Raw genomic sequence first — 24,851 nt, 5'->3', positions numbered from 1 at the left:
AAAGCTTCGAAAATCTCCTGTTTAGTGAAAATGAACGCACTTAATTGCTTCGATAATTAAGCTTATTTAATAAATCGTGATTTATTTGCATCGTCTTTGAGAAATCGCCTCTTTTATAGGATAAGTCGCAAAACGCACGACTCGCGTGTGGTAGTTCGGTAATAAATTAGAAAGTTTTTCTTTGAGTGAACAATTAATGCGACTGCAAGAGCAAAGACTGTCGGAACGTCCTTCTCTGGTGTCATAAACATAAATCGCATGCATTTGTTTATTTCCATTGAACCGCAATACCTGATTTGTTTGATTAGGGCCGATGTCTTTTTTTGTAATCTGAATTTGCAAGATTTTGCTGGAATAGGCTCGGTGGCTCTCTTTTCCACCTCAGCTTTCATGTCCATTAAAAGGGCTGGACGGGTTGAACTCCTACATCCTTTACGGGATAGTAACAATAAAAGGTGTGCAGGAATGATGTCTAATCTTGTTCAGAGTCCTTTTCCCCCTCCCCGGAGGACGATGGCGTCCACTCCGTCGTAGGGCTGGTATTTATCAATTGCCTCCCCCTAAAAAGTACACACAAGCAGACGTGTATTATACTGTACTGTCTACACCTGGACACAGCAGTGATTTAATTGCGCCTAGACGCTCCAGACAGAACCAATCACCCACTTGTGCGACCGAATAATTTATTTTCAAGTGACTTTTGGAAGCCAAAAGTACACTGTGAGAGTAGTCACGAAGTAGCCTTTTTCTAAAAATTTACTAATTTTTTTTTTAATTTCGTAATTTGCACGAATTCAAAGTATTCCTAGAGAATCACTCGACTTTCACCTCCTTTGGTTTTCTTCATAGTACTCTCTGTCCGCCTCTATGGAAAGGTGGGGCGGATTTACCAACCAAACCTCTCACATAACTTTCAGTAGTACAAAGAAATTAATCTTCTTTCTGCCAACTCTATTACTGCTCGAATTCCTCATTTGCATATTCCAAAGGCAGTTACAAGAGACAGCGCATTTCTTTTTCACTGAAGAAAGAGGGGGTTTGATACACTAAAACTATTCTTATATTTAAAAATAAATTTAGGTTTATCCTCTCAATTTTGTACAGATGGAAGATACGCTATTTTCCACGTGAGCTGGAGAAGTTGTGGAGGAATTTGCGTCTGGAAGTCAGACAATAAAAAGCGCTTTTGTTCTGTGGGGGAAAAAAGTAGAAATAAGCAATCCAGGTGATTAATTATTGCTGAAAGCAAGGGGATCGGCCAATCGAATCCATGGCAGCTTGAGGTCGGATCATCGCTTTGAGGTTGACCGCTACATGCTTTGCACAGAAGGTGTTCAAGGCAATGTCAGAACTTTTAAACTCACGATCTGTAAGAGGAAGGAAAATACTTCTAAGAATAGGATATGACCTAAATTTTCAAGGTAGCTCTCTGTTACACTTTTCCACCTCTATCCGAGTTTAGCTAACTCCTAAAGATCGGTTTTCTGAACTATCCTAGTTTAGCCTACTTCACTCCTTCATCAAAGCCGAAATGCTGACTATCGAGGGGCTTTTCTCGAAGGACGAAGAAAATCGTCTCTTTACTGCAAGTTATGCAACAACCAAGCGTCCATGTTCAAGCATTTTATGCATTGATTGTTCACAAGAATGCCGGCCAAGGGCCTGGGCAGAGAACTACTGTCAGATGTACATTTGAAGCCACTCCAAAGTCACACGACTGAGTAGAAAAGCTTCCCATTGCCACACAACACGATGCTTGAAGTCCCCTGAGAGAGTAGCGACTTGTGGATTTCACACCTTTGTTCACAAGAGACCTCGTTTATCACTGCGCGTTTCTGCCTGTACCCACCACGGCTGTTGCTTGCCACCAAATGTTCACCTGTAATTGGTGGTGGAACACATTTACCACAGTAGCATTCCTTTTCAGAATTGTAACTTCAAACGTCTCAGTTGGCCTTGCGAGAAGCTACCCCCTACACATTCCGGATCAAAAGTTGGCTATGGCAGGTCTTGCCCCTCTACAAGACTAGGTCCAGGAGTGGATGGTCCACAATGGTACATTATCTCGTTGGCCTTAATGTCTAACTCTCTAGACCTCCTCATATGAAGTGTTTAAAGAGAAGGAAGGGAGGGAGACTGAAACGAGTATATTCGCTTTGGGGGAAATAGATTCGGGTATGGTTCTTTTAGTGGGACGGGCAGACAGACAGCCAGACAGGAAGTAGTCATTTTGTAATCCCTGTCGGGTGCTTTGAGCTACTTCAAACAAAATTGTTTTGTGCATCAAAGCGCGTCGATTTACGCCGCGTTTAACCTTCAATTCAATTTTTACAGTCTCTCTGTCACCCTGATAACAAACAACCCCAGGGTTCTAATGCGCTCTGCATCGACAATTTTGATCTTATCATTTCAATTTTAGCCAGCTGTAGGAAATAGCGTGTAATCAGAGTGGTATCTCGGCAGTTTCACTCCATCAAATTTTCCAAAGCATATGCCACTTCTTCAATTTTGTCAATTGGTTGCATCACAGGCAATAAAGAAGTTGGCTGGTGGGAGGAGATTTGCTTTATAGTCAATTACATACTGAGCTAAAATGAGCTTAACATATTTCCTAGGAAAAAAGGCAAAAATTGCATGGAAGTAATAATTTGCAACTCTAATTGGTTCAATTATTCGCCGTAAACCAATCAGGAATCCGCGTCACACATATGTGACGCTGGACGCGAACATCCTTTAATATTACAGTTTTTAACACAAAAGGGCAAATTTTGGGATTTTTAAGAGGATAAAATTTCATCTTATATACTACGCTTTTATTTAATAACCTCTTTGTTAATATCTGACAAATGCCATATCACGGTTGCTGATGTAAACTGCCACAACTCTCTCATTACCTGTTCCATCACCATGATAACAATCTTATGCCATTTTTTAGACCTAACATTTAAAACCCAATCTTTTTTCAATTGTTTAAAAAGGTTTGCAGTCCAGATGCAAAAAACCACCATCCAACAGAGCAGTAGAATTGACACGAAACTGACTTTGCGGTGACAAGGACATCGCATAAACACCACCCAATCCACTTTTCATAAACAAATAGCTGCAACATAAATAAGCATGTTTAGGCACGATCAGCATGAATAGACCATTTACGTGTGCACAACCTAGGTGACCAGCCATGGTGACGCGAGTTATCCTACTGTCAATCTTTGCTTTGGTGATAGCTGACAATGCTCCCGAACAGATTCACCTCTCTTTGGGTTGTGAGTTTTTCCTTCCCTTTACTTACCACAACTAAGTGTGCCTTTATTCTTTTGTCATTTTTTAAAGTCTAACATAATTTAAATGGAATATGCGATCGTGAAGGAGGAATTGTATACGGTTAGACAGTCTCCCAGTTGCCTACCTTGTTAAGTCACTTATAGGGGCGAACGGACGGAGGCCAGAAGCCTCTATCCTCTCTTGCTTCTGTGGTTGGGTTGTAGACAAATGATTTAACATTTTGACAGATGAGGTAGACAACTGAGCAGGCGTTTCAGGAGTAAAGTAACCTGTGCGATGTGATGGGCACCGTTCCTGCCTTGACCTTTCAGGTGAACCCAACAGTATGACAGTAACGTGGACAACACAGCATCAGGCTTCCGCATCGGCAATTCTCTATGGTCAGAATGAGCCCAAGATTTTCATCTCGGCCTTGCAAACACCTTTTGTGGATGGAGGCGAAGAGCAGCGTGTAAGCTACATGCATAAAGTCACCCTTCGGGATCTGCTGCCCAACACCACTTACGGTAATTGCGGAAAATGCTTCTTGAAAATCTACCTTCTAAGACTTACTTAAGAACAGATATATTTACCAGTTAAACAAGACGATTTGTAGAAAAAAACAGGTAGTCATGACAGAATTTGTACCTAGATTAGCCCACTTCTGCCCTATCTGTTATCCGTACTGCTTTTCTCGCCTCTTAACTCATGGTGGACTGACCTTCGCCCCTCTGTTTACCCTTCTGTCCAGCTGAGAAGTAAAGGAGGAAGGAAAATGACATATCTAGTATTAAGCAGTAAAAATCTTACTAATGTTGATTGTTTAATCATGATGTCAGTAGGTCGAATGCAGCAACCACTTTGCCCCAATCATTGCCCTCTGACCTTGTCGCAAGTCACCTTACCAAACCTCCCCACCTTTGACATTATAAATAAATGCCTAACTAGAAAGTTAATACTTTAACCATTTGTCTATGCCCAGAAGGTAATAGAGGATGTAAAAATGAGTCTGTCTCTCTCCTAAGCGTGACATCTTTCGGACAAATGACATAGCGACATTCATTGGGGCATGCAAAGTAGCTAGCCGCTAAATGAGGAGCTTCTTTTTAACTGTTCCATTTTTTCTAACCTTTAAAATGTCAATTTGTTGTAGTTTACAAGGTAGGCAACAACGCCTCAACAGAAGCATTCATCTGGTCAACCGTCTACTCATTTCGGACACTGCCTTCGGGCAGTGATTGGCCACTCTCATTTGCCATGCTTGGAGACATGGGAGTTGAGGGGGGCGTCTCAATCCCCTACCTGGAAAGCGACGCCAAGTCGGGAGTTTTTCAATTGTTACTTCACAATGGTGATTTTGCATACGACTTCGATACAGTAAGTTGGAAAAACAAAGGTTATCCGGTGGAAAGAAACAAAAGGATTTTGGTACACGTGAAAAAAATACACGAGACGTGCTTTAAAATAAGCTTTTTCATAGCTGGCTTTATAACAAAAGGTTACGTTAAGAAAAGAGATTATTCTCCTCCTTTATTTTACTTGTGTAGTTGACAAGGGAGGTAAAATTTTTTCTCTTTCAAGTGACCTTAAAGTTGATTTTTCCCTAGAGGGAAAAACCCGCGAACATTTGACTCGAGACAGCGTTAGGAGAAAGATGACCAAAAAGGAAGCAAATGTTATTGAAGAGGCATATTTAAGTGATAAAACTGCCCCCACCTGTCCTGAGGCAAAGCTGGTACTGCATACGGAAGCACCAACAACTCAGGGTCTTTCATAAAACTACCACAAACAAAAAACACTTTATTTAAACTTTTAAGGCATTTTTGCTCCTATCCCTCTGGCGCTGACCTCGCGTTGTGGTCTAATTTTAGGGAGAATAGAGACTCACTTTATTGCCTACCCCCCAGCCTCCCTCCCTCCTCCCCCGATAAAGCCTCCTGCCCTGCCTGCATTTGACAGAGGTCGCCTTGATTAAATCTTTAAATGCCCTTCTCTTTTGAAGAACAATGGACGTCTCGGCGATGCATTTATGCAACTGATGCAAGAGACCGCCGCTCGAGTGCCTTACATGACCGCGGTGGGTAACCACGAAAGCGCTTAGTGAGTTATTTAATGCTCAGTATTTATAATCTCTTTATAGGGTGTACTTAACAATGACTTCTAGGCAACTCATTGTCTACGCAGTAGAGACTGGCCTCCAATGTAACCAGGTTGCTTGACTCCAAATATGTACCCACTGGGTGTTACAATTAACCTGTCTAAGTGATGGGACAATTTGAACGATGTGTTGGCAACAGAGACGTGCTAAATAGCGAATTGTTTTACCTAAAAAAGGGGCACAGGTTGTGTGGATCGGAGAGGCACAGCCTTCCAACTAACTTTGGGTAGGAAAAGCTAGTCTTTCCAACTAAAAGAAACAAGCAAAAAGCGGCAAACGATATGTATAATTTAGCACTTAGCTTCTGCCGAAAAAGGAGTTAAAATCACCAAAAAAATGATATTAATGGTGAAAATAAAATCCTTGTTTCCTTTTTTTCCCGCTTCAGTAACTTTTCGCACTACAAAGCGCGTTTTAACATGCCCGGTGAAAGAAACGATGACATGTTTTACAGGTAGGTCGTATGCTACAAAACCGCTTTCTCTTCCCCATGTTTTTTTTCAAAAAATCACAATAAAGTATGAATTAAACTTCCACTTTTAGCATAGATGTTGGACCAGTTCACTTTGTGGCCTTTGTATCCGACTACTACTACTTCCCGCAATTCGGCACGCAACAGATCTACCGACAATACGTCTGGTTGGAGAAGGACCTTCACGTATAGCTAAATTACTATCTTTTAACAAATAAGAATCGACATGGTTGGAAAAAAAATAAAAAAAAATAAATAAAATATTTTTCAATTTGTCCAGAGGTAGTGTTGATCACTTTTCCGCTTTTTACCAAGCAGTCCTGTTGTAATAATTTGTTTATTTACTAAACAACTGAATTGTTGTACTCTCCCATCCAACCGAAGGAGGCAAACAAGCCCGAAAATCGAGCCAAACATCCGTGGATAATCGCCTTCAGTCACCGACCCATGTACTGCTCCAACAGTGATGACCCCCAGCACTGCACCAATCCAGACAATTGGATAAGGACGGGAATACCCTTTACAGACGGCATATCCAAGTACTACCTCCTTGGTTTGGAGGAGTTGTTCTACCGTGAAGGCGTGGACATTGTGTTTGCCGCACACGAACACTCCTACGAGCGTTGCTATCCCGTCTACAAACTCAAGGTCAGTTGTGACAACACGCAAGGATTTATTTATTATTAGTATTTGTTAAAATTCGATAGAATATCATAAGAATGTCTATTTTGCCTTCTGTTGATCGTCTTTTGACTTTGTCCCTCCTTGTCCCATCAGAGCGTCTTAAACAGGCTCTTGATCCAAGAGGTGTCAAGTAATCACGAATTCCTTTACCATCAAGCAAAATGAAGAAAAGACCTTTATCAAAAATAAGGATTTAGTAGTTCTACGACCGTTTAGCTCCATTTTTTGATAGTTGTGACAGAATTCTGCACCAAAATTCCTTCTGATCTGTCAAATAACAAATTCCGCCTTTCATTCGCTCGCGATCTATGACGCTATTTTATTTCTCACTTCTCCTTTTAATTAATAATAGCTTGCTTTGAACTCTTTTTTTCCTCTGCAGCCACTTTTTACCAAATTTGCCTTGTTTTATGATCTGTAAAGACAGGTATTTAAAAATAACTTTTATTGGAATGCAATGTATAATTACGTAATTATCCAACCGGAGGAACCTCCATTGGGAAAGCCAAATGGAAGCATAAAAACTAAATCTGGACGCTGTTTAGAAGGTCAAACAATAAAAAGACAAATTTACCTCTGTAAATTAGGTGGTGAAATATGAGTCTGACGCTGTTCCGTGTGTTAATCCTGTTGTCCAAAAGGGAAGGCAGCAAGAGGATCACCACACGGGTACAATGTCCTTAGAAGGGAAGGCTATTTCGCCTCGAAGGTCTTGACGGATAGGACTACTTTCCTTCGTGTCTTCCAGCCATAAAGTCCCTCCTTTCCAGTCAATTAAACTGTCGAGCACCGGTGGAAATGCGCTCTCAGGAGAGAACAATGACTGCCCAACGGTTTATCTTGCCCTCCCTTTGTCATGGATCAAAAACAAATTCAAAAGTGCATTAGCCAATTTTAGAACTCAAGTAAACATAATAGATTCTGATCTTTTGTTTTATTGGACACTTATTTTTTTCCCATAGACACAATAACTTTTCTCAAAGTGCCTCCATTTCCACGTTGACAACCTCTCGCTGGTTAGTCTAACAAAGACCTCAAAATAAAGATTATCAGTGCCATACTTTTTGAGAAAGCGTAATTCATTCTGTCTCAAAGGCCATCTAGGTGAGAGATTCCTTGCGATCCTTTTTCCTTGGCGTAGATCACCTCCTCACCTTGCCTGACACAGCTACTTAAGTAGGTATTCAGCGTCCCCACCTTAAATCCCAAAAATTGTCTATTCAATTAAAGAAATTGACTCTTACATTGACTCAGTCACTTTGCTTTTTAAGTAAACCTACTCCCACCCCATTTTTCATCTCAGTTCGATTACCCCGTCCGTTTCCATTCCCAAGTTATTAATAGAAAGTAGAGCGAATTGGGCTTTTGACTCCCTGCAAAGTGTTTAAGGGAATGGGTAGCTCTGCTTCGGCATTTCCACCTAACAGTTGCCTTGACAATTGCTTCCGCTCTAAAAGTAAGCTTAGCTTCAATTAGCAACAAACATTTGCCTTCACGCCAATTTTACTTCCCCCCTTCCGCTCACTTTCTTCTTTTTCCCAACTCTAATTTGCAATTGCTGCTTTTAAGAGCAGAAAATAGGCAAATCACTGTGCAAGCACATTTAAAATATGTTTTGTTCTCCTCCTTTTTCTTCACACCGTAGTGGAAAAGCACGTATTCCGTGGGGAAATTTCTTTTTTGAGGAGGGGAGGGAGAGGGGGCGGGTGGAGTGCGTGAGATGAGGGAATGAAACAAGCTTTTTGCTTCCCTTCAGTCTACTAGCTCTAGGCATCAGGCAGTGCAAAAAGTTGCTCCGGTTTTCACCGCAGCTCGGGGTGTTGGGAGCTTTTACATGCTTGCATCATAAAGGAGTGACGGATGGGTGTCGGTCCACCGCTGCATAATGGATGGGGGAATGTGTTTCATTGCATTCTTAAAGTAAACATTTTCCGTCCTTTGTGTTGGATAGCTACATGCGAAGTAGGAAGGTGGTGAAAGGTGACCAGGTTCTCTTTTAATACACAGTCCCCATCAATGAGGAGGGTAAATTAAAGTCATCTAATCATCGCACAGCCCTCTCCAATTACCGTCAAATCAGACTTAGAGCCTATGTCTCCTTTGACATTTGGTGCTGACATTTGCCACTCAGCTCTTATAGCAAAGCCAGAACTTTACTACTTTATTTGCGAGATCAAGCTCGGAATTGTGGGCTTCGCTTCGAGTGGGAAAGCCATAAGGCAAAAGGACTGAAACGTGATCCATGACAGCACCTTTTGTCCATTCATTGTGCCTTATTCAACCTCCAGACCAACCGCTACCCGTATTAGCATGCTAACCCTACAATGAATAACTTTTAGTTGTGCCCCAGTCACGGAAACGATCCCTACACCGATCCCACAGGACCTGTACACATTGTCGCAGGCTCAGCGGGCAACAAAGAGAGTCAGGATCCTTTTCTGCCCACTCCACAGTCCTGGTCCGCTTTTCGATCTGATGACTACGGCTACATGAGGATCACTGTACACAATGCCACCTATATGCATCTGGAACAGGTCTCTGTGAAACCCTTTCAAGGCTACTCGGTAAGCTTTGCGAATGTGCGGTTGTTTCACCTGAAGTAATTTCAGACATGCGGGAAATTAAACCCCACTAAACCAGCAAAATGTAGTCAGGACGGACCAGATAAATAGGGGAATTTTAAGGGTTTTTGAAAAATAACAAAGGCCTCTTGTTTATAAATATATTTCATAAATAAATAAGTTTTATTAAGGTAACACCCTTGTAATCGGGCGAAATTGTTTAAGTCGAGTTTCCTTCCTGGGGTAGGAGGGCAAACACCGTGAAAAGAAAAAAAACAGTCGGCTTTGTTAAAGTATAACCTTTATGCATAAATACACAGGTGAGTTCGTAAATATTTCTTGGTCTAATTGCTTTTACGATTATTCCTCACTTCGCTGGAGTGACCCTTTGTTCCGATACTCTAATCTGATTGGTTGAACACAAAAAGTGTGATTAGCATGTTCCACCTTCGGTGTGAGAAATTTTGCTAGTCTTTTTTTGTCAGAAAATGCCCAAAACTTCTCAAATGGTCAATCGTAAATGATTCTTTTGAAAAATGTATGGTTAAACACGAGCACTCGAAGCACCCGGATTAGGTGTGACTTAATGAATACATTTGGCAGAGCAATTTATATTTTCTATTTTAAACTTCCTTTTTCTGATGGAGAGACCACTTTTTGCTCGTTTCTTTATTGTGGAGCAGGGATAAAGCGCCCCACTTTAGATGTGGAAAGTGTGGGAGAATGCATAATTAGAGGAAGGGTCTCACCACTGCCTATCCACACACATTAATGACCCAGCCGGCATGATAAAGCAACTTCTTAAAAAAGTCAAGTTCCCACCATTTTTCGGGATTTTTCATCTCACAGTGGAAAAAAGAACTCCCAACTGGAATGCCTTTTCACACATGGAAATCGAAGGTGATGAAAAAACCTACGTGTATGGCCAGTCATTTTTTGGACAGTCAACAAGTTATTTGTTTGCGGGAGAGGCTGTCATCTCAATTATCCACTTTTTGTGTAAATTCAACAGTAATTTTTCCGTATTTAAAGAAAAATAAATTTCAACACTTGTGCATATAACTCTGGGCTGTAGGTCCCATCAGCATTCACTTTTGACATCATATGTCAACCAGAGAACTTCAGCAGGAAATTGCCAGTCGGAGTTACTTCAGTCAAGATAAATGGGATCTACGAAAAGTAAAAAGAGGTCTATATAAAAAAGGAAAATTTGTCTACTCCTTTGGAAGCAAATGTTAGTGGTATTTATACCCGTCTCTATCTGAGAAATGCACAGACGAGGCATTTTTAAAAAAAATTTCTTTACCACGAATCACCTCGGCTCCTCATGAATTGGCGATTCAAACAATTTTACTAAGCATGGCTCCTGCACAACTACTTATTAACTTCTTTCGGTTGCAGGGGGAACACCATGGAGTTAATGAGAGATCGTACGTTTGAAAATAATTAATAAGAACTTACTTATTTCAAATAATTTTCTTGTATGAATGGCAATGAGTTTACCACTATTAGGGCTGAAAATGAAGGCCAAAGTACGCGTCAGATTAAAAGTGCCTGTAAAGAGATTGGAGAAATGTTGTCAAGCCTAGAGCTCCCATTAATGCTGCCTCCACCCTACTCAAATAGGGAAATAAGTAGTATCAGTAGTAGAATGACTTGATTTTCTAAAAATAAACTTTTGGTTTTTTATACCACTACACTGTACTTCCTCTCCTCAAACTGGCGATAATTAGGCTGGAAGAAAAAAGAATTGTATATTTTTGAAGAATGAAGAGCGCTCTGCAGATGTCCTCCTGACTGCCCTCCGCCCATCAGCATGATTAATTAATTGATTGACAGGTTGATTGACTAGTTGATTAATCAATTGTGGCAGTTTAGATGGGTGGAATGAGGTAGATAGGGGGAAGGGGGGTTGAACGCTCCCTGCGCAAAAGTGGCATTTAAAAACAAAAATTGGCATTAAAATAAGAACAAAAAGCGACACCTGTCATTTGAAATGATTTATGCACTTACATTTACTGAGAAAAAATTCATTTTTCCTCACAATCAAATAAAAGCTTTTGTACTACGGTTAGCTTCCTCACGGATTTTGTAAAAATAAAATGATTTCCTCAGCATTAATCCCCTATTTTTTATAAAAGTTGGAATTATTTTATTTTGATAGCCCATTTTAATATCAAGGGTGGCCGCGCCTGTTCTTTATTGGTTCAAAAAAGGAAACAGTCGTTGAATTTATTTTGGTGTGCAAAACAATTCCTTCTGTAAGATTTCATCATACATTAACCGCCTTTCACACTTACCTTATGAGGCATAAAAGCTGGAGAGCCAAAAATAATAAAACTATTTAATCAGGAGGAATCGGAGTGGGATAGCGAGAGCCAGCGATAGAAGCACCGATTGTCAAGCAATAAACACTTTGTCTGAGTTGGGTCTTCCCTCCTTTTTTTGCTCATGAAATCTAAAAATGGCCATTGTAGGCCTTTGTTTTTCCTTCTTTTGGCAAAGAAGGAACTTATACAACACCTAGCTAAGCGTAACCTCTCACGTTAATGAGTTTTTTGACCACGACCCATGTTCCCTTTTTTATTGAAGGTCAGGAACAAAGAAAAAAACCCACTTGCTTACATTGTGTTGGCTATGCATTCCCTCTAGGAGGACCCCACAGTGATTGATGAATTCGTGATTCGAAAATCCACCAACCGACCCAACTTCACGTGCCACGAAGGTCTTCAGCGCAGTGGAGCTCCAAGCCTCAGCATATGGGATTTACTGTTCGTGCCAAAAGGACGTGATATATAACCCCGCTAAAGTAATTGCTAACTTTACGCCCTTATATCGTAAATGTCACCATAATTATTTCATTCCTTGCCACTTTTATTTCATTTTTGCTGGGGGTGTTTGATGGGTTAGACATCGTTGACAGCAAAGTATGCTTCATTGTGAGAATTTGTGGCACGGTGACTTTATGTCATGCGTGAAGAATGGAAGGTAAACAAAGGGCTTCATGATGTTTTAAAAAAGAGTGCTACCTGACAGGAAAAAACTTTACATTTGCATTGCGCTCTATAAGGCCTTCTCAACAAGACAAAAGTTGGCTTGACATGTGGGGTAATCGTCACCTGGAGAGCTGTCTATGGAATACGGAGGGTGAGAAAGAGGCGGAGTCTCCCTCTTTAAAGTGCCATGAGAAACAAGGTCATGTGTTGCCTTGAGGAACTAGGAATGTGATTGGCTGATTTCCTAACCATCCTTTAGAGGAAAGTCTCCTAGACCACCATTGAGTAGATTCACCTTGGGTGTTAATGAACACTCTATGGTGAACCTCTGTATCTGCAGATCGCCTCACACCCACAAAACAAGCAGTCTTGTGGAGACGGGTAGTGAGGAGATCGCTTGGGGCTAACCAATGTAGAGTTTGTTTGTTTAAAGAACTTTGTAAAGGAAAAGCTATTTCTCAGCACAAGTCGGTAGGCCTCTTGTAAGTTCATGGCTCGTTTTTAAGAGCAGTAAGAAGTGTGTCACAAATGGGTGGTTTTGAAGTCTACTGCCTTCTCCTAATGGAAGGAATTAGCCACCGCCTTGCTCTGTACTATTCCCTTCTTTCCCTCCCTACCGTCTCATGATTATCTTAACTGGATGGAAGCTGTTTTTGATAGCTTAACCATAGATTTTTGAATTATGGTCTCTCTGAATTGTTCATTGCCAGGAGTAAAGTGCTCTCTGTTCAGTGATGCATCTACCTTAGAGGTGGTGCTTTCTACTACCACCTGCAACACTTCCTCCAAATAGTAGACGAGGAGGCTCTACTCCATTGTAGTCGAGTGAAAGGGCATTTGCTAGACCGATGGGCTCAAATTGCTTCAATTGTACTTTAAGCGTCTTCAAAAGGACCTCCGCCTTCTCTGACCCACTTTTTTAACTCCTTAGATGGGTTAATCTTTAAGATTTGAAAAAAGGAAGCATGTCGGAGCCTACTACCACCCTTACTTTGCCTACATGGCAGTACTAAAAGCATTGTTATTTTTAAGTCGTAGTTATATGCAGCGATTTGATATTTTGCTTAACTGTGGACTTAACCACGCGCGTACTTCATTCCTCCGCGGCTTACGGCGACTTAACGCTGGCCAGTGACCCCCCGGCTCCTCAGGGGAGACTTGAGAAGTTGCATAAACACACTTGTGATAGCAGTACAATTCAATTAACATATTGCACTTTTAGCATAAAAATGTAAATAATTGTACTCAATTTTTTACGTTAAGGTGGAAAAATTTGGTAAATCATTTTGTATTTAAGTCATGCTGTGCTTCATTAATGGAAGTCAGTTCTACGCATGGAATAATTTTTGAAAAGAGTAGTTAAAAGCTTGATAAGCATGCTATGCTATAGTTCTTGTTAGTATGGAACTATAGAAATGTCATTTTGATTTCGAATTAGACGGGCGTACATACTACTTATGAAGGACTTCAATATAAGTACTACAGGTGAGCATGAATTAAGCGGTTATGTGCACTACAAAAGTGTAGAAAGGTTTGTAAAATGGTGTCTTTGCTAACAAAAGTAAAATGGAAAGGCTTAATTTCAATTTTTTTTTAGGATGTGGATTTTCGAAATAAACAATCCTGTTAAGTCGAGTGGCAGCCCTTTGGAAACCTGTTCCCACATTTTTACATAGGCGAAAGTAATTGAATTTGTTTTGTTTTATAAATGTCTCATTTTACTTATCAAGATTTTAGTGAAGCAATTTATTTATTGAATTCGAATTTACAGAAAGTCAGGCGACAAACGTGAAGGTTGTCGCATGTTTCTGATGGGTGGCGCTTTAAAAGGCAACAAAAGTCCCGTGATCTTTCTCATTGAAAACAGAAAAGTGCAAACTGACCCCATTTTGTCCGTTTTTGAGACAAAAGTACAGCATAATGATTAGTATTTAACGGTGACATTTTTAGTGATCAAGAGGTGTAACCAAGTAGGAAGAAAATAAGCGGCGTCAGTTTCAAATTTTCCGTATCTTTTAAGGCGACGCTTCATTTGGAGTTGGTGACAACGCTTCAGCGAGCCTGAAGATGCCGCATTTCTAAAGGGCCTAGAAGGTGGCAGCCTTCAGGCTCAAGTGTCCATGCAGGTCGCGTCTTAGCGTGGGCGGGAAATTTTTGCCCTCCAACAAGCGAGATTTATACGACTGCCTACCTTATTTCAAAATGGAGGGAAAAATTTTACTCCATTCCTTAATTATTTAATTAGTTGGAGACAGATTGAGTGCCTTTTAATCAAGATCTTGAATTTTATTGGTGAATCACATAAAGCGGTAGCCAATATAAAAACGGTGGAGACCTGACTCACCAAGACTTCCTTCTATTTGAGAAAAAAATTAACCAAATTTATTTTTTTCCATTTTTATTACTTAATGTATAGTATTTTGCCTTATTTTAAAAACGAACACCTAAAATAAGCCAATGCTGTACTTTTAGTAATTACAAATCCAATTGGCTGTGTGTAAACAGATAAAAGGAGAAATGGGTGATTATGACAATGACACCATAAAAGTTGCGATTTCCTACGCTAATTTACGTTTATTTTAGTCTGCCCGAGACCACTAGTGAAAAGTAGCAATTTTTTTGCTCTCCCATGGTGAGTGGGGCTTTTGGGTCATATGACTCTAATGGCTGCTAAAAATGTCCACCTCGTCGACTGTCTAATTTATTTATGGCGATGGTTACTTAGCGCCTATTATAGGTAACACAAGAGTAATGTCTGTTTGCTAAAGAGAATGGACATTGCTGTCTAGTATCCGTGCTGTCGCAGTAAGGGAATTCCCCCCCTTCCCCCCACCGCCCAGCCAGGGCGGTAGAGAAGATTGCACGGAAGGGGACGCTTCGTCGCCTTGTCGATGTCTAACTTATCCGGAGGCGAATCAATGCACATTTACTTCTCCTTTTTCATGAATTTTTTAACTGTTTGCAGAAAAAAAGTTTTTTTACCCCTCACTTCTTCCCGACTAATGGCTGCACTGCACGTGCCTGCAACGGGAGTGGTGGAGGGGGAACTAATTCCCCCACACCCCCACGCAAAGCCGACATTATAATGGAATCGGGGATCGGGGTAGTACAAAATCAACTGTTTTTTTTTCCTGCAAAAAAACAGAGAACGGAGGTGTGATAGCGATAACAACAATGCCTTGATTACACTTTTAAATGGCCTCCACCCTGCAGAAGCTGGTGAATAACAGTGTGTGGTTATAGAGGCTGGGCTCGGGGGTTAGACCTCACAGCGGAAGGGAAAAAAATTGGGGTGGTTAAAGTGGGCCCAGAAAAAGTTGCCGTAAAGGACGGGGTTAGTAGGACTTAGGCAAGTGACTGAAAAATCAACACAGGCGGATGACAATTTTGACAGTTATGAAATTTTTTGTAGCCACCTACTCCTTCTAGATTTACTTGATGGATAAAATAAAATAAAAATTGTTGGCATTATCACCACTTAAGTTTTATTGAGAAGGCGTGACATTGACATTTGGGGGCTTGGTTTTTTTATCAAGCACGCGAAAAAAAAATATTAAATCAAGCAAATTTCCTCATTCGAAGTCTGTAATTTGCGACCAACCTTGAGGTGGACACTAAGGTTGCCCAAGAAGTGACAAACATCTTAATTGGAGATTTTATCTAACCATTAAGTATGTAGGCCTCCATCTTCTCTCTCGCTCTTTAGTGAAATTTTAGAGTCCTAAAATCTGAACAATTTGTGGTGCTGTTGCCCCTTTCCCTTCCACGTGTCTCAGCTAATGGAAAAAAGTCAACTGATCAAATCGCCTTTCAGTGTGGTGGCTGCCTTCAAGTGGACGCATTTAAGATGTCCGTCTGCGAGTGTGTGTTGCTTTTTTGACTCAGACACTAACTTACATTGCTTTGGGGGATAACCGTCTGGACGTCTGGAGACATGCCCAGGGAGTAACTTGATTTTATCCCGACACCAAAGACAGAGCTCGATCTGAAGGTGCAAAGTTGAAAGAAGTAGGAACTGAGCACAATAGGCAAAAAAATATTATTTAATTTGTGCCTTCCTTTTATTCATAAAGTATGGTGGATTGTAACGGAGCCCAAATTGGTGTGGATTGTCAGACTACACACATTCGATGGCAGTCACAAGCGATCACGTGGGGCGCTTGTCATTGTGCGAATACCTGCCGAGGTGGCTTGTCAAAAGTCCTTCCCATACATGCCAAAGTTGTGCACATCTCAAACTTTACCCGAATATTTCGAAATTGGCCTATTTATATTTGGAAATGCAGATTTGTTCTTTAAAAAATAAATAAGTAAAAAATCAACTTTGGTTCTGATCAAAGAGGATGAAAGAAGATCAGGTGAATAAAAAAAGCGACTAGCCTTAAAATTTATTTTTGTGTCAATTGAGAGTTGGGTGTCACATTCTGGTGTGATGACAAGTACCTCCGCGTCACTAAAAGTGTTCATCTGTGGTGCCCATTACTTATCACAAAAGAAATTATAACGACCAGGCGGGAGGCAGTGGTTTTGCTGCCACGTCAGAGACTGGTTGAATGCTCCGACAGCCGAGTAAAATCACCCACCAATGAAGGAAAAAAAACCATGTACCTCAAAAGGTGAAGCAGCTGGTCATTATTTCACAGGTGGGATTTTCACCGCCTCCCCCACTAAAGTGCCTCTCGGCGTCCTGGCCAGGTTTATAGCCCCTTTGGCAATTCCATGCATTCTTTGTGAACTGCGTATGCTGCATTATGCAAGCAGGAGGACCTGCCTCCGGCCGACACACGACACACTAAAAAATTCAAGCACACACAATTTTTGCCGTCGTATTTGCCAGTGCTGATGCAATGGCAGAGGCTCCATTTGACAGAGTGCATCTTAAATTATGATCCACTTTAGATCTGAAAGTGGAGATGAAGCTGCAACTAACTCCTGCAGTCGACAGAAAACTTTGGGGAAAAATAGTTCAACATTTTCCCCCAAATTTTAAAGTGATTAATAATAAGGAGAAAATTTAATTGCAAGTTGGAAAACCTAATAAAGCTAATTTATTGTCATTGTTTGAAGTAATTATTTTGTTTGGCTGCATCCCACACCGGTATAATTGAATTCCAGCCCGGAATGTGCTTTACGACATTCATTCCGGCGAATTGCTGATGCTCGTAAATCCTATTGCAAACTTATTTGGTTCAAAAATTCTGTTTGTCCGAAGCCGGTGCTAGAGGTGACTGCATGAAACGGTTTACCAAATTTTTTCTGGCAAAAAAAGTTTTCTCCCCCTCTGTTTTATCCTTTTACCTCCGGTTTCATTCCCACGGATTGAGAAGGGGAGGACATCAGTCGCTGGGGTAACGTGACCCTTTACGAATGGTTAAAGCGTAGAGGAGAAAATTAGAGGCTGTCACCACTGTGGTGATTGATGTCCCCTTCTCGGTCGCGAGGTCTGTCCTATACCCCCGGTTACCACCTAGAAAAGTGTACTCCAACAAATCTGTAATAGTGCGAGGCAGTATACAAAATGACGCTGTTGAAATACACCTTTTGGTTGAAAAGCATACGGATCAAATCACTCCCAGGACTGACGAGAAGAAATCAACCACCAAGGAGACGGAGGAGGAGGAGGAGAAGGAGGAGGAAGAGGGGGAGGAGATCCTCCATAAAACATTAATCATTTGCCCTCCTCTAACCGAGATTTCCCAATCCAGTGGTCTGGACCTGTAGGTAGAAGGACAAAACAGTACAAATAATACATTATTTCTAATAATACCTTTTTACTTAAGAAAGCGAATTAAAAATCGAGCTCTTGTTTATTTGTGAAAAATTTAACGTTGAAAAATAATCTCCAACAATTTGGGACTTTTCTCCCTACTAAGTTAAACCCACTCTTTTTAATTTCCCCTCAAAACTCATATTTTGCTTTTCTACAAGTGCTTCATTTGCATTAACAATGAACCTTTGTTCCTTTTTGGAAAAAATTGCAAGGAAAACTTCAAATGTTTTTTGAAATGGGTATGCTCAAAGAATGTCCAATTGGCAGGGGAATTACAAAGATTAAATTGTCATCCGAATGACAGAGTAAAAGACATTTTCTCCTTGAATCCTTTTTTGTGCCTTTTTTACTTCCAAATATAGTTTCACTGGACGTCTATACCTAGTCAACAACCCATGACAGTGCAAGCTACTGAACTTGATTATTAACCATTAAAAAGACTAGGAATTCTCCACAATAAAAATATCTGTTTTTTAATGTAATCGACGGTTAATTTGCGACTCCGGAGCAATTCAAGGGGAAATCAAAAACCGCTTCTGAAGAACAAAATGGAGTTGATTTTCCTAAGCTGGTGTAATTAAGGCTGTCATGCGCCAAGAAATAAATTTAGGCGCCTCATTATCACTTCTCCCAGAGTAACAAAATTCCGAGTATTTTAACAATTATATTACTAACTTTTAATAAAAATAATGAGTTCAAGTAGTATCCAACATGTTCCCCTTAAACTAGCCAATGGGAGAATTGGAAGAGGTCTTGGGGCATTCCTATTGGCTGGGAGAGATGTTTGTTGACAAAGGGATCACTGGTTGGTGGGAGGCGAAAAATGGTGAAACCGCAAATCACTGATCATTTATTCCCTTTGCCCCATCGAATGGAGTCCGCAGTCAATGCCTCTAGTTTGCGCAGCCCCTGTGATCTCACATTGCCTGAATTTGTAGTCTACTTCTACGTGCAGCCTACCATCTGCTTGATTGGCTTCGTGTTGAATATTATCAATTGCCAGGTCTTCAGGAAACCAGATTTTGTGGGACCAGAGTACAAGATGATGATTGCTTTGTCGGTTACTGATGCTATAACCCTCCTGTGCACATTTCCTCTCGGCTTCCAAAGGTGGGTACCAACGATTTACCGCCTCTGAATTCACTCTTTCTAAATATTTTACTAAATTTTGCATACCCCTACTTAAATTAGCCACTTTTTATGTAGTGGTCTGGTTAAACAACAAGTACATGAATTACTTAAACTAAAAAAGTGGTTTTCCTTGACAGATTTTTAAAGAGTTCATCCAAAAGTGTCATCTTTGCCGGAATCACTTGTCGATGTACTTACTTTATATTACAAATTAGCAAGAAATTGGTTTAAAAAGAGGACCGTGTTTTGCGCTGTATGAGTGGCTTCTCCACAGTAAGTAGGTGGCATTTTAAACGACCTTTTAACTGTTTACTTGTAGGTGTAAGGGGTTTCTCGAAGCCTGCTTAAAGCCCTGGTTCAAAAGTTTTCGCCTCGGTATATCCTACTACACAGCCTACGTGCAATTTCCTGTCTCTAATGCCTCCGAAACGGCCAGTATTTTCCTCACCCTCATGTTGTCCATTAAACGCTACGTAGCGATGCATAAGATAAGCTGTCCGGGAATGTGGCGACCGAAGTGTAGGCTTCATAACTTGCTCTGCCATCAGACCAAATCGCATCGCCTCAACTTTAAGTGCCACCTCACAAGGTTACGTCTCCCCTGTTGCAGTGGGTGTCACCACTGCTTTAATTCCATCATTCTCTCCTTTCAACGCCTATTTTCAATATTTAATGACAACGTCCTGGTGACCATAATCAAGGTGATTTTAATGAGCCTTCTCATAAACATTCCAATGTTTTTTCGGTCAACGGATAATTATGAAGTATCCAGCCGATAATACAACCACAAGTGTGGATGACAGTTTCAGTGTAAAGTGGCGTGTAGATGTAACCGACTTCGGTAAATCTCAAAGCTATGCTGTATATACCTGGCTGCGTACTATCTTCGTGCATGTAATACCCCTCCTTCTCCTCTGCGTCATCAACTTCTACCTTATTAAGTTCATCAGAATTGCAAATGCACGATGGCGAATCTCACGAAGGGCGCACAAGACTAAAAATCACCCACCCGACTTACTGACCGCCGAGCCCCAAGATCACTTGCATAGCAAGGAGGAAGGGCTGGTCACAAGTGCTGCAACACTCGCCGCAAATCGCCGAAATGAGAGACGCCAAGCAGCACAACGCAAACTCACCGTTCTCCTGGTGGCCATAGTCGGGCTCTTTCTGGCCGGTCAAATACCCCAGGCCTTTGCCTATGTGTCCAATGCCCAAGTCGTTCTTCGACTCTTTGGGTGGTCGTCGCAGCCTCTCTCGTGCTGTCCACCCTATCGCCTGTATCGTGCCATCACAAATTGCATCTGCCTAATTACCTATTCCGCAAATTTCTTTCTCTACGCTTCGCTTAACAGTCATTTCAAACACCAACTTGGTAAGTGGATTGGGAAGTGCAATTTGCGTCGGCAACAGACTCCCCGGCTGCAACCCATCACCGCGACAGAAAGTGACAAGTATGATACGATAGAAAGAGTTAAACATCGTTTGCAACTGAAAGAAACTGTATCCGCTGATGAATACCAGGTGAAACGAAGAAGAACCCCTCGGAAGGCAGCCCTCAACTCTGTTAGCAATGAGGTGCCTGTCACGGACCCAATTGCTGTTTCTGATGTCTCTGATCGTGTGTCTTTCTACTCCCATTCTGACCATGTCTGGCGTGTCAGTATTGCAGTACTGCCTCAAGCTGGTGGTAGACCCGTAGCACTTGCCAACGCCACAATGGGAAGGTCGGTAACTGCCACCCAATCCCATTCATCATCACCGCGTGGATCTGTAAAAGCGCCACGTCATGCCATCAGCTTACCAACAAACCATATGAGCGTTTCCAGTGACCTCATTATTCCAAATTCTTTTAGTGAGGCACAACCTTCTCACCCAGCCCCTTTGAGAAGAAGTAACCAATCAGTCTTCAATTCACAGCCACTGTTGAAACAGGCAAAAGAGGACTTATCCACTGCCCCCGATGAAAAGATCCTCGTTCGTATGCACAGCCATTCAAAACACTTTTGGTCCAAAAGACGAAGACAACTGGCTGAGACGAGAAAATGCGTAAAATTTAAGAAGACTGGGCATCCAGTTGAGAGTGAAACATTTCTGAATGAGAACCGGTTTCATTTGAATGTCACCTCGCAACGATTTCCGGGCATAGGTCATCAGTGCAGAGACAGAAGTAATCTTCAACTCTCCCTCCCCTCCTACCTTGCTAACATGTCCTGGTGTCCGCCATTTATTGTGGCAAGCCTGCTACGTGCTAATAGGAGCCTGAAAGACACCATCAATCCACATTTACGCAACACCATCCCAATCGCCTACCAGGAAACCCACCTAGATAATATTTTGTAAACATCCATAAAAATTTTTTCCAGTGATTAATAACGGTACCACATTGTTTTTCACCAAATCTGTGGTTTTCTTACTTTTGACAGTTAACTTTGAATTTGAATACACTTTAAATATGGCGATAGGGTGGATGAATAGGCGGACTGAAGGTGCGGAAAAATGCTCTACTTAATTGTGATTATCAGTAGCATGCACAGAAGACAGGGGATTTTTTGCATTCAGCTCACAGGGTTTTACATTCCACTAAAGCGTTGTTGCCATGGCAAATAAGTAGTGGGTCAAATAAAAGTGAGGGCAGTGATTGGATGTTTTGTTTAACTGGGTGCTTGACTATGCGGGCTCTTCAGTCTTCCATGGGTTATGCGCCTCTCCAATGGCCTCAAGCGCTCCAGCATGCAAAAAACTACAAGAATTTTTAACAAATTTATTGAAATTGAGGCAGCTTGAGTGTTCGGACATTGTTCTCAAATTAGAACTTTATCACTCCAACTTCAAACTCACCTCTGCCAACACTGTCGCTGCTTCTCCAAAGCACGTCAAAGCCACTAATCAGGGACATTAAATATTTTTGGGCCTCACCGGGAAACCTCCTTTACTAGTAAAAGCCACACAGTCCCATATGGATGGGAAGGAATTTCACCCATTTTACTTTTTAAAGGAGAATCTTCAACCACCTAAGAATAGGTACTTCAAAAGTCAATACTATTTACCTTTTCATCCTCAATAACTTTTAAAACAGGAATTAAATTACTGCGTAATCGTAGAAGTCTATGATTATCACGCTTTGCACCAGTCCCCTTCAAATTCCCTCCAGTAAGTGAGTTCGAAAAAAAAAATGGACAGGGCCGTTGTAAAGCTGTAGCAGCACTTCATACGGTGTCAGCGCGAGTCTGCAAGGGTAATCTGGTTTTTCCTTACTTAAAATTGTTACCTACACTTAAATCTTGTCTTCAAAAGGTAGTTAGCTGACAAAACAATTGCTTTTGCGCCAAATGGAGCGTTGCACTGCCCGAATGTTGGCCTTCCATCTACCAGCCAATCGGTCAGTCAACCACACTACTTCCACAACGATCAGCAATCTACTCTACTGCAGAAATAATCGCCCAGTTTGAATTAATAGCTCTGTTAACCAAACACCCCGACAATTTGTGGCACCTGTTTTGAGGTTTTACATTGAGTGGTTGCTAATCCAAAGGCGGTGGATTTGAGGAGGCAAGTGTTTTCATCGAACCTTTTATGTAACCACTCGATTTCTTTCCCAGCATCCTTTTACATAACAAAAGTCCAGAAAAGTTATTTACAATGTCATTTATTTTTTGATAAAATATTTTTTTGGGAAAAGATAGGAACAGGAAGTATTTGATAAGTTTAAGGCCACACACAGCTGGATTTATCCGACTGTGGGTTGAACTGTGCGGTGCCAGATTCTAGACAGACGGACAGGTAAAAAGATAAAACGACAGAAAACCTTCAAATAGATATACAGACAGGCAGGTAGGTAGGCAGGCAGGAATGGATAGATAGGTAGACAGATAGACAAGGAGATGGATGGCTAGAGAGACAGACAGGCAGACAGACAGTTGCATTAATAGGTAAACAGACAGGCAAACAGGTAGGGAGGCAAAGAGACAGCTAGACAGGTGGATAGATGGACAGATAGACAGAGAGACGGATAAATATGTTCCTATCTGGTAGCTTGACACTTTTTCAATGCTCAAAGACCACCGACAGATCAATTTATACTATTCCGGGTAATTACGACTTCAGGGGCTCCAAATTCCTACTTACTTGGTTAATGTTTAAAACCTCCCACCCCTTGCCTGTGACTGTTTACGACCTAGGGAGCAAATTTCAATTTTTCCCTTTTTTTTCAGCAAACTAAAATTGGGCATAGCCCAATTGCAGTCCTCTTCTAACTGCACGCTTCCCCGGGAAAAAGGTATTTGATTTGACAAACAACTTGCCTTTTGGATAAAACTGTTAAGAAGAAAGGAGAACAATGAGCACTCGGGCCTTTGAAAGCCTTGCAATGAAGGCTCCGGAATTGCGGAAACCACATCCTTGGAGTTAGAACTTATGCAAACTTTGATGCTCAAGCTATGTGGTTGACAACTTTTTGGTAATTGCTTCCGGAGGCAGGTGGGAAAACTCCCGACCGTACACCAACTTAACAGAAGGAAGAACTTTTATGCTGCTTGTGTGTTATAATTTACATGAAATCTTTAGCTCTTGCGGGTTTAGCTACTATCTGGATATCATGAAGTCTTGTCTGTGTCCCTTTTGTGTAGTTATAAAGCTATTCCATCAAGACTCCCACTCAGCCCTCTCCCATTTCCCCTAGGGGCTGCAAAAGTTTTGGATTGTGTTGTCTGGATATTATTATCGTCACCGAAAAAAGATACATGTTTTGAATCTCGTAGACATCTAAAACGGAAAGGCTAAAGCCATTAATACTGAAAGCGACGTCAGATTTGAATGGTCGAGACTTTCCCGGGCAAAATGTATATTGCAGACGTACAGTGGGGATCGTAGGCTACTGGCATTGCCTAGAGGCCAGATCATTCGATGGAACTCCAAAGAGGCCCATTACCAAAACAGAGTTAAAATGTCACGAAACACTCAGGGATTTGATGGTTCTTCTCCGTGAGATGCGGGCGTGCATATTGTGTTTCTACACAAGTTCCCACTCTCAGGAGCAAAAAGGTAGTAGTACTGATCGCCTCCGCTCTAAATCAATTCACTTTTATTTACGAATTATTTTCCTTTCTTGCAAACACGTAAGTGCGAAATGTAAAAAGAGGGTGATAATCATCAGCTAGGCAAATAAGAGGGGACTACGGAAGATGTGAATGAGGCACTATCTCCTCCCCTACGTCCCTCCTAATCAAAAGCGCCTTATAAAGGCTCCTCTCTCAGTGTCTTGAAATACAAAAAATGCTCTTTTCGTTAGGCTGACTGAAGAAAATTCCGGTCCTTTCTCCTGAAGAAGTTGTCGAGCACACCTAGTTGTAGTGAATCCAGTAGACTGGTCCCAAGTGTAATTAAGTGGCCTTCAGTCTGCCGTCCCCCATGCATACACATCCAGGCCAGGAGTAGTCCCGTCAGGGCGAGGCACTGGGTGCCTTTGAAGGGTGGAATCGTCTGTGAGTGGGTAATTGGAGACTAACCAATGATGCGTTTGTTTGCTTACTTCCGTAATACAAAGGCCACCTCGCATAACAAGACACACAAACAAATTAGCAATCGCGCGTTTTTATGAGGTGGCGGGAAGATGGAAAGGAATTAGGGTTAGTCTCTAGACCTTATTATGGTCTGGTCATGAACAGTAAATGAGAAGCGTTTGTATGGTGGATTGGATTACCTTTCCCTTCCATATTGTTCCAGACGTAAAGGATTTGCTTTGCCCCTTTCCCTTCTTCACCTTCTACATATTAAACATTGGAAAGAGCTCTGATTAGCATACCAATTGCAATTTAATTTA

General features: G+C 41.4%; 4 protein-coding genes across 4 annotated transcripts; 3 read left to right on the top strand and 1 right to left on the bottom strand. All coding sequences in view use genetic code 11, as the record gives it.

Annotated features, from left to right (window-relative positions):
• Positions 1-1,233: 1,233 nt before the first annotated feature.
• On the bottom strand, positions 1,234-3,060 carry EGR_06116 (hypothetical protein; the record flags this gene model as incomplete). Its single annotated transcript, XM_024495365.1, has 2 exons — positions 1,234-1,367; positions 3,006-3,060. 2 exons carry the CDS (start codon positions 3,058-3,060, stop codon positions 1,234-1,236), a joined length of 189 nt encoding a protein of 62 aa, XP_024350196.1.
• Positions 3,061-3,178: 118 nt separating this feature from the next.
• EGR_06115 (Iron/zinc purple acid phosphatase-like protein) lies at positions 3,179-11,935 on the top strand (the record flags this gene model as incomplete). Its single annotated transcript, XM_024495364.1, has 9 exons — positions 3,179-3,263; positions 3,594-3,788; positions 4,415-4,638; positions 5,264-5,361; positions 5,808-5,873; positions 5,963-6,077; positions 6,276-6,539; positions 8,915-9,139; positions 11,789-11,935. The coding sequence occupies 9 exons, from the start codon at positions 3,179-3,181 to the stop codon at positions 11,933-11,935; spliced, it is 1,419 nt and encodes a 472-aa protein (XP_024350195.1).
• Positions 11,936-17,551: 5,616 nt separating this feature from the next.
• On the top strand, positions 17,552-19,040 carry EGR_06114 (hypothetical protein; the record flags this gene model as incomplete). The annotated part of the gene is made up of 3 exons (XM_024495363.1): positions 17,552-17,625; positions 17,709-17,849; positions 18,632-19,040. 3 exons carry the CDS (start codon positions 17,552-17,554, stop codon positions 19,038-19,040), a joined length of 624 nt encoding a protein of 207 aa, XP_024350194.1.
• Positions 19,041-19,792: 752 nt separating this feature from the next.
• EGR_06113 (hypothetical protein) lies at positions 19,793-21,373 on the top strand (the record flags this gene model as incomplete). The annotated part of the gene is made up of 1 exon (XM_024495362.1): positions 19,793-21,373. One exon carries the CDS (start codon positions 19,793-19,795, stop codon positions 21,371-21,373), a length of 1,581 nt encoding a protein of 526 aa, XP_024350193.1.
• Positions 21,374-24,851: the final 3,478 nt, after the last annotated feature.

Source organism: Echinococcus granulosus (assembly GCF_000524195.1).
Source record: "Echinococcus granulosus chromosome Unknown EG_S00051, whole genome shotgun sequence".
Lineage (NCBI taxonomy): Eukaryota > Metazoa > Platyhelminthes > Cestoda > Cyclophyllidea > Taeniidae > Echinococcus > Echinococcus granulosus.
This window is presented reverse-complemented; position numbering and strand designations above follow the sequence as displayed.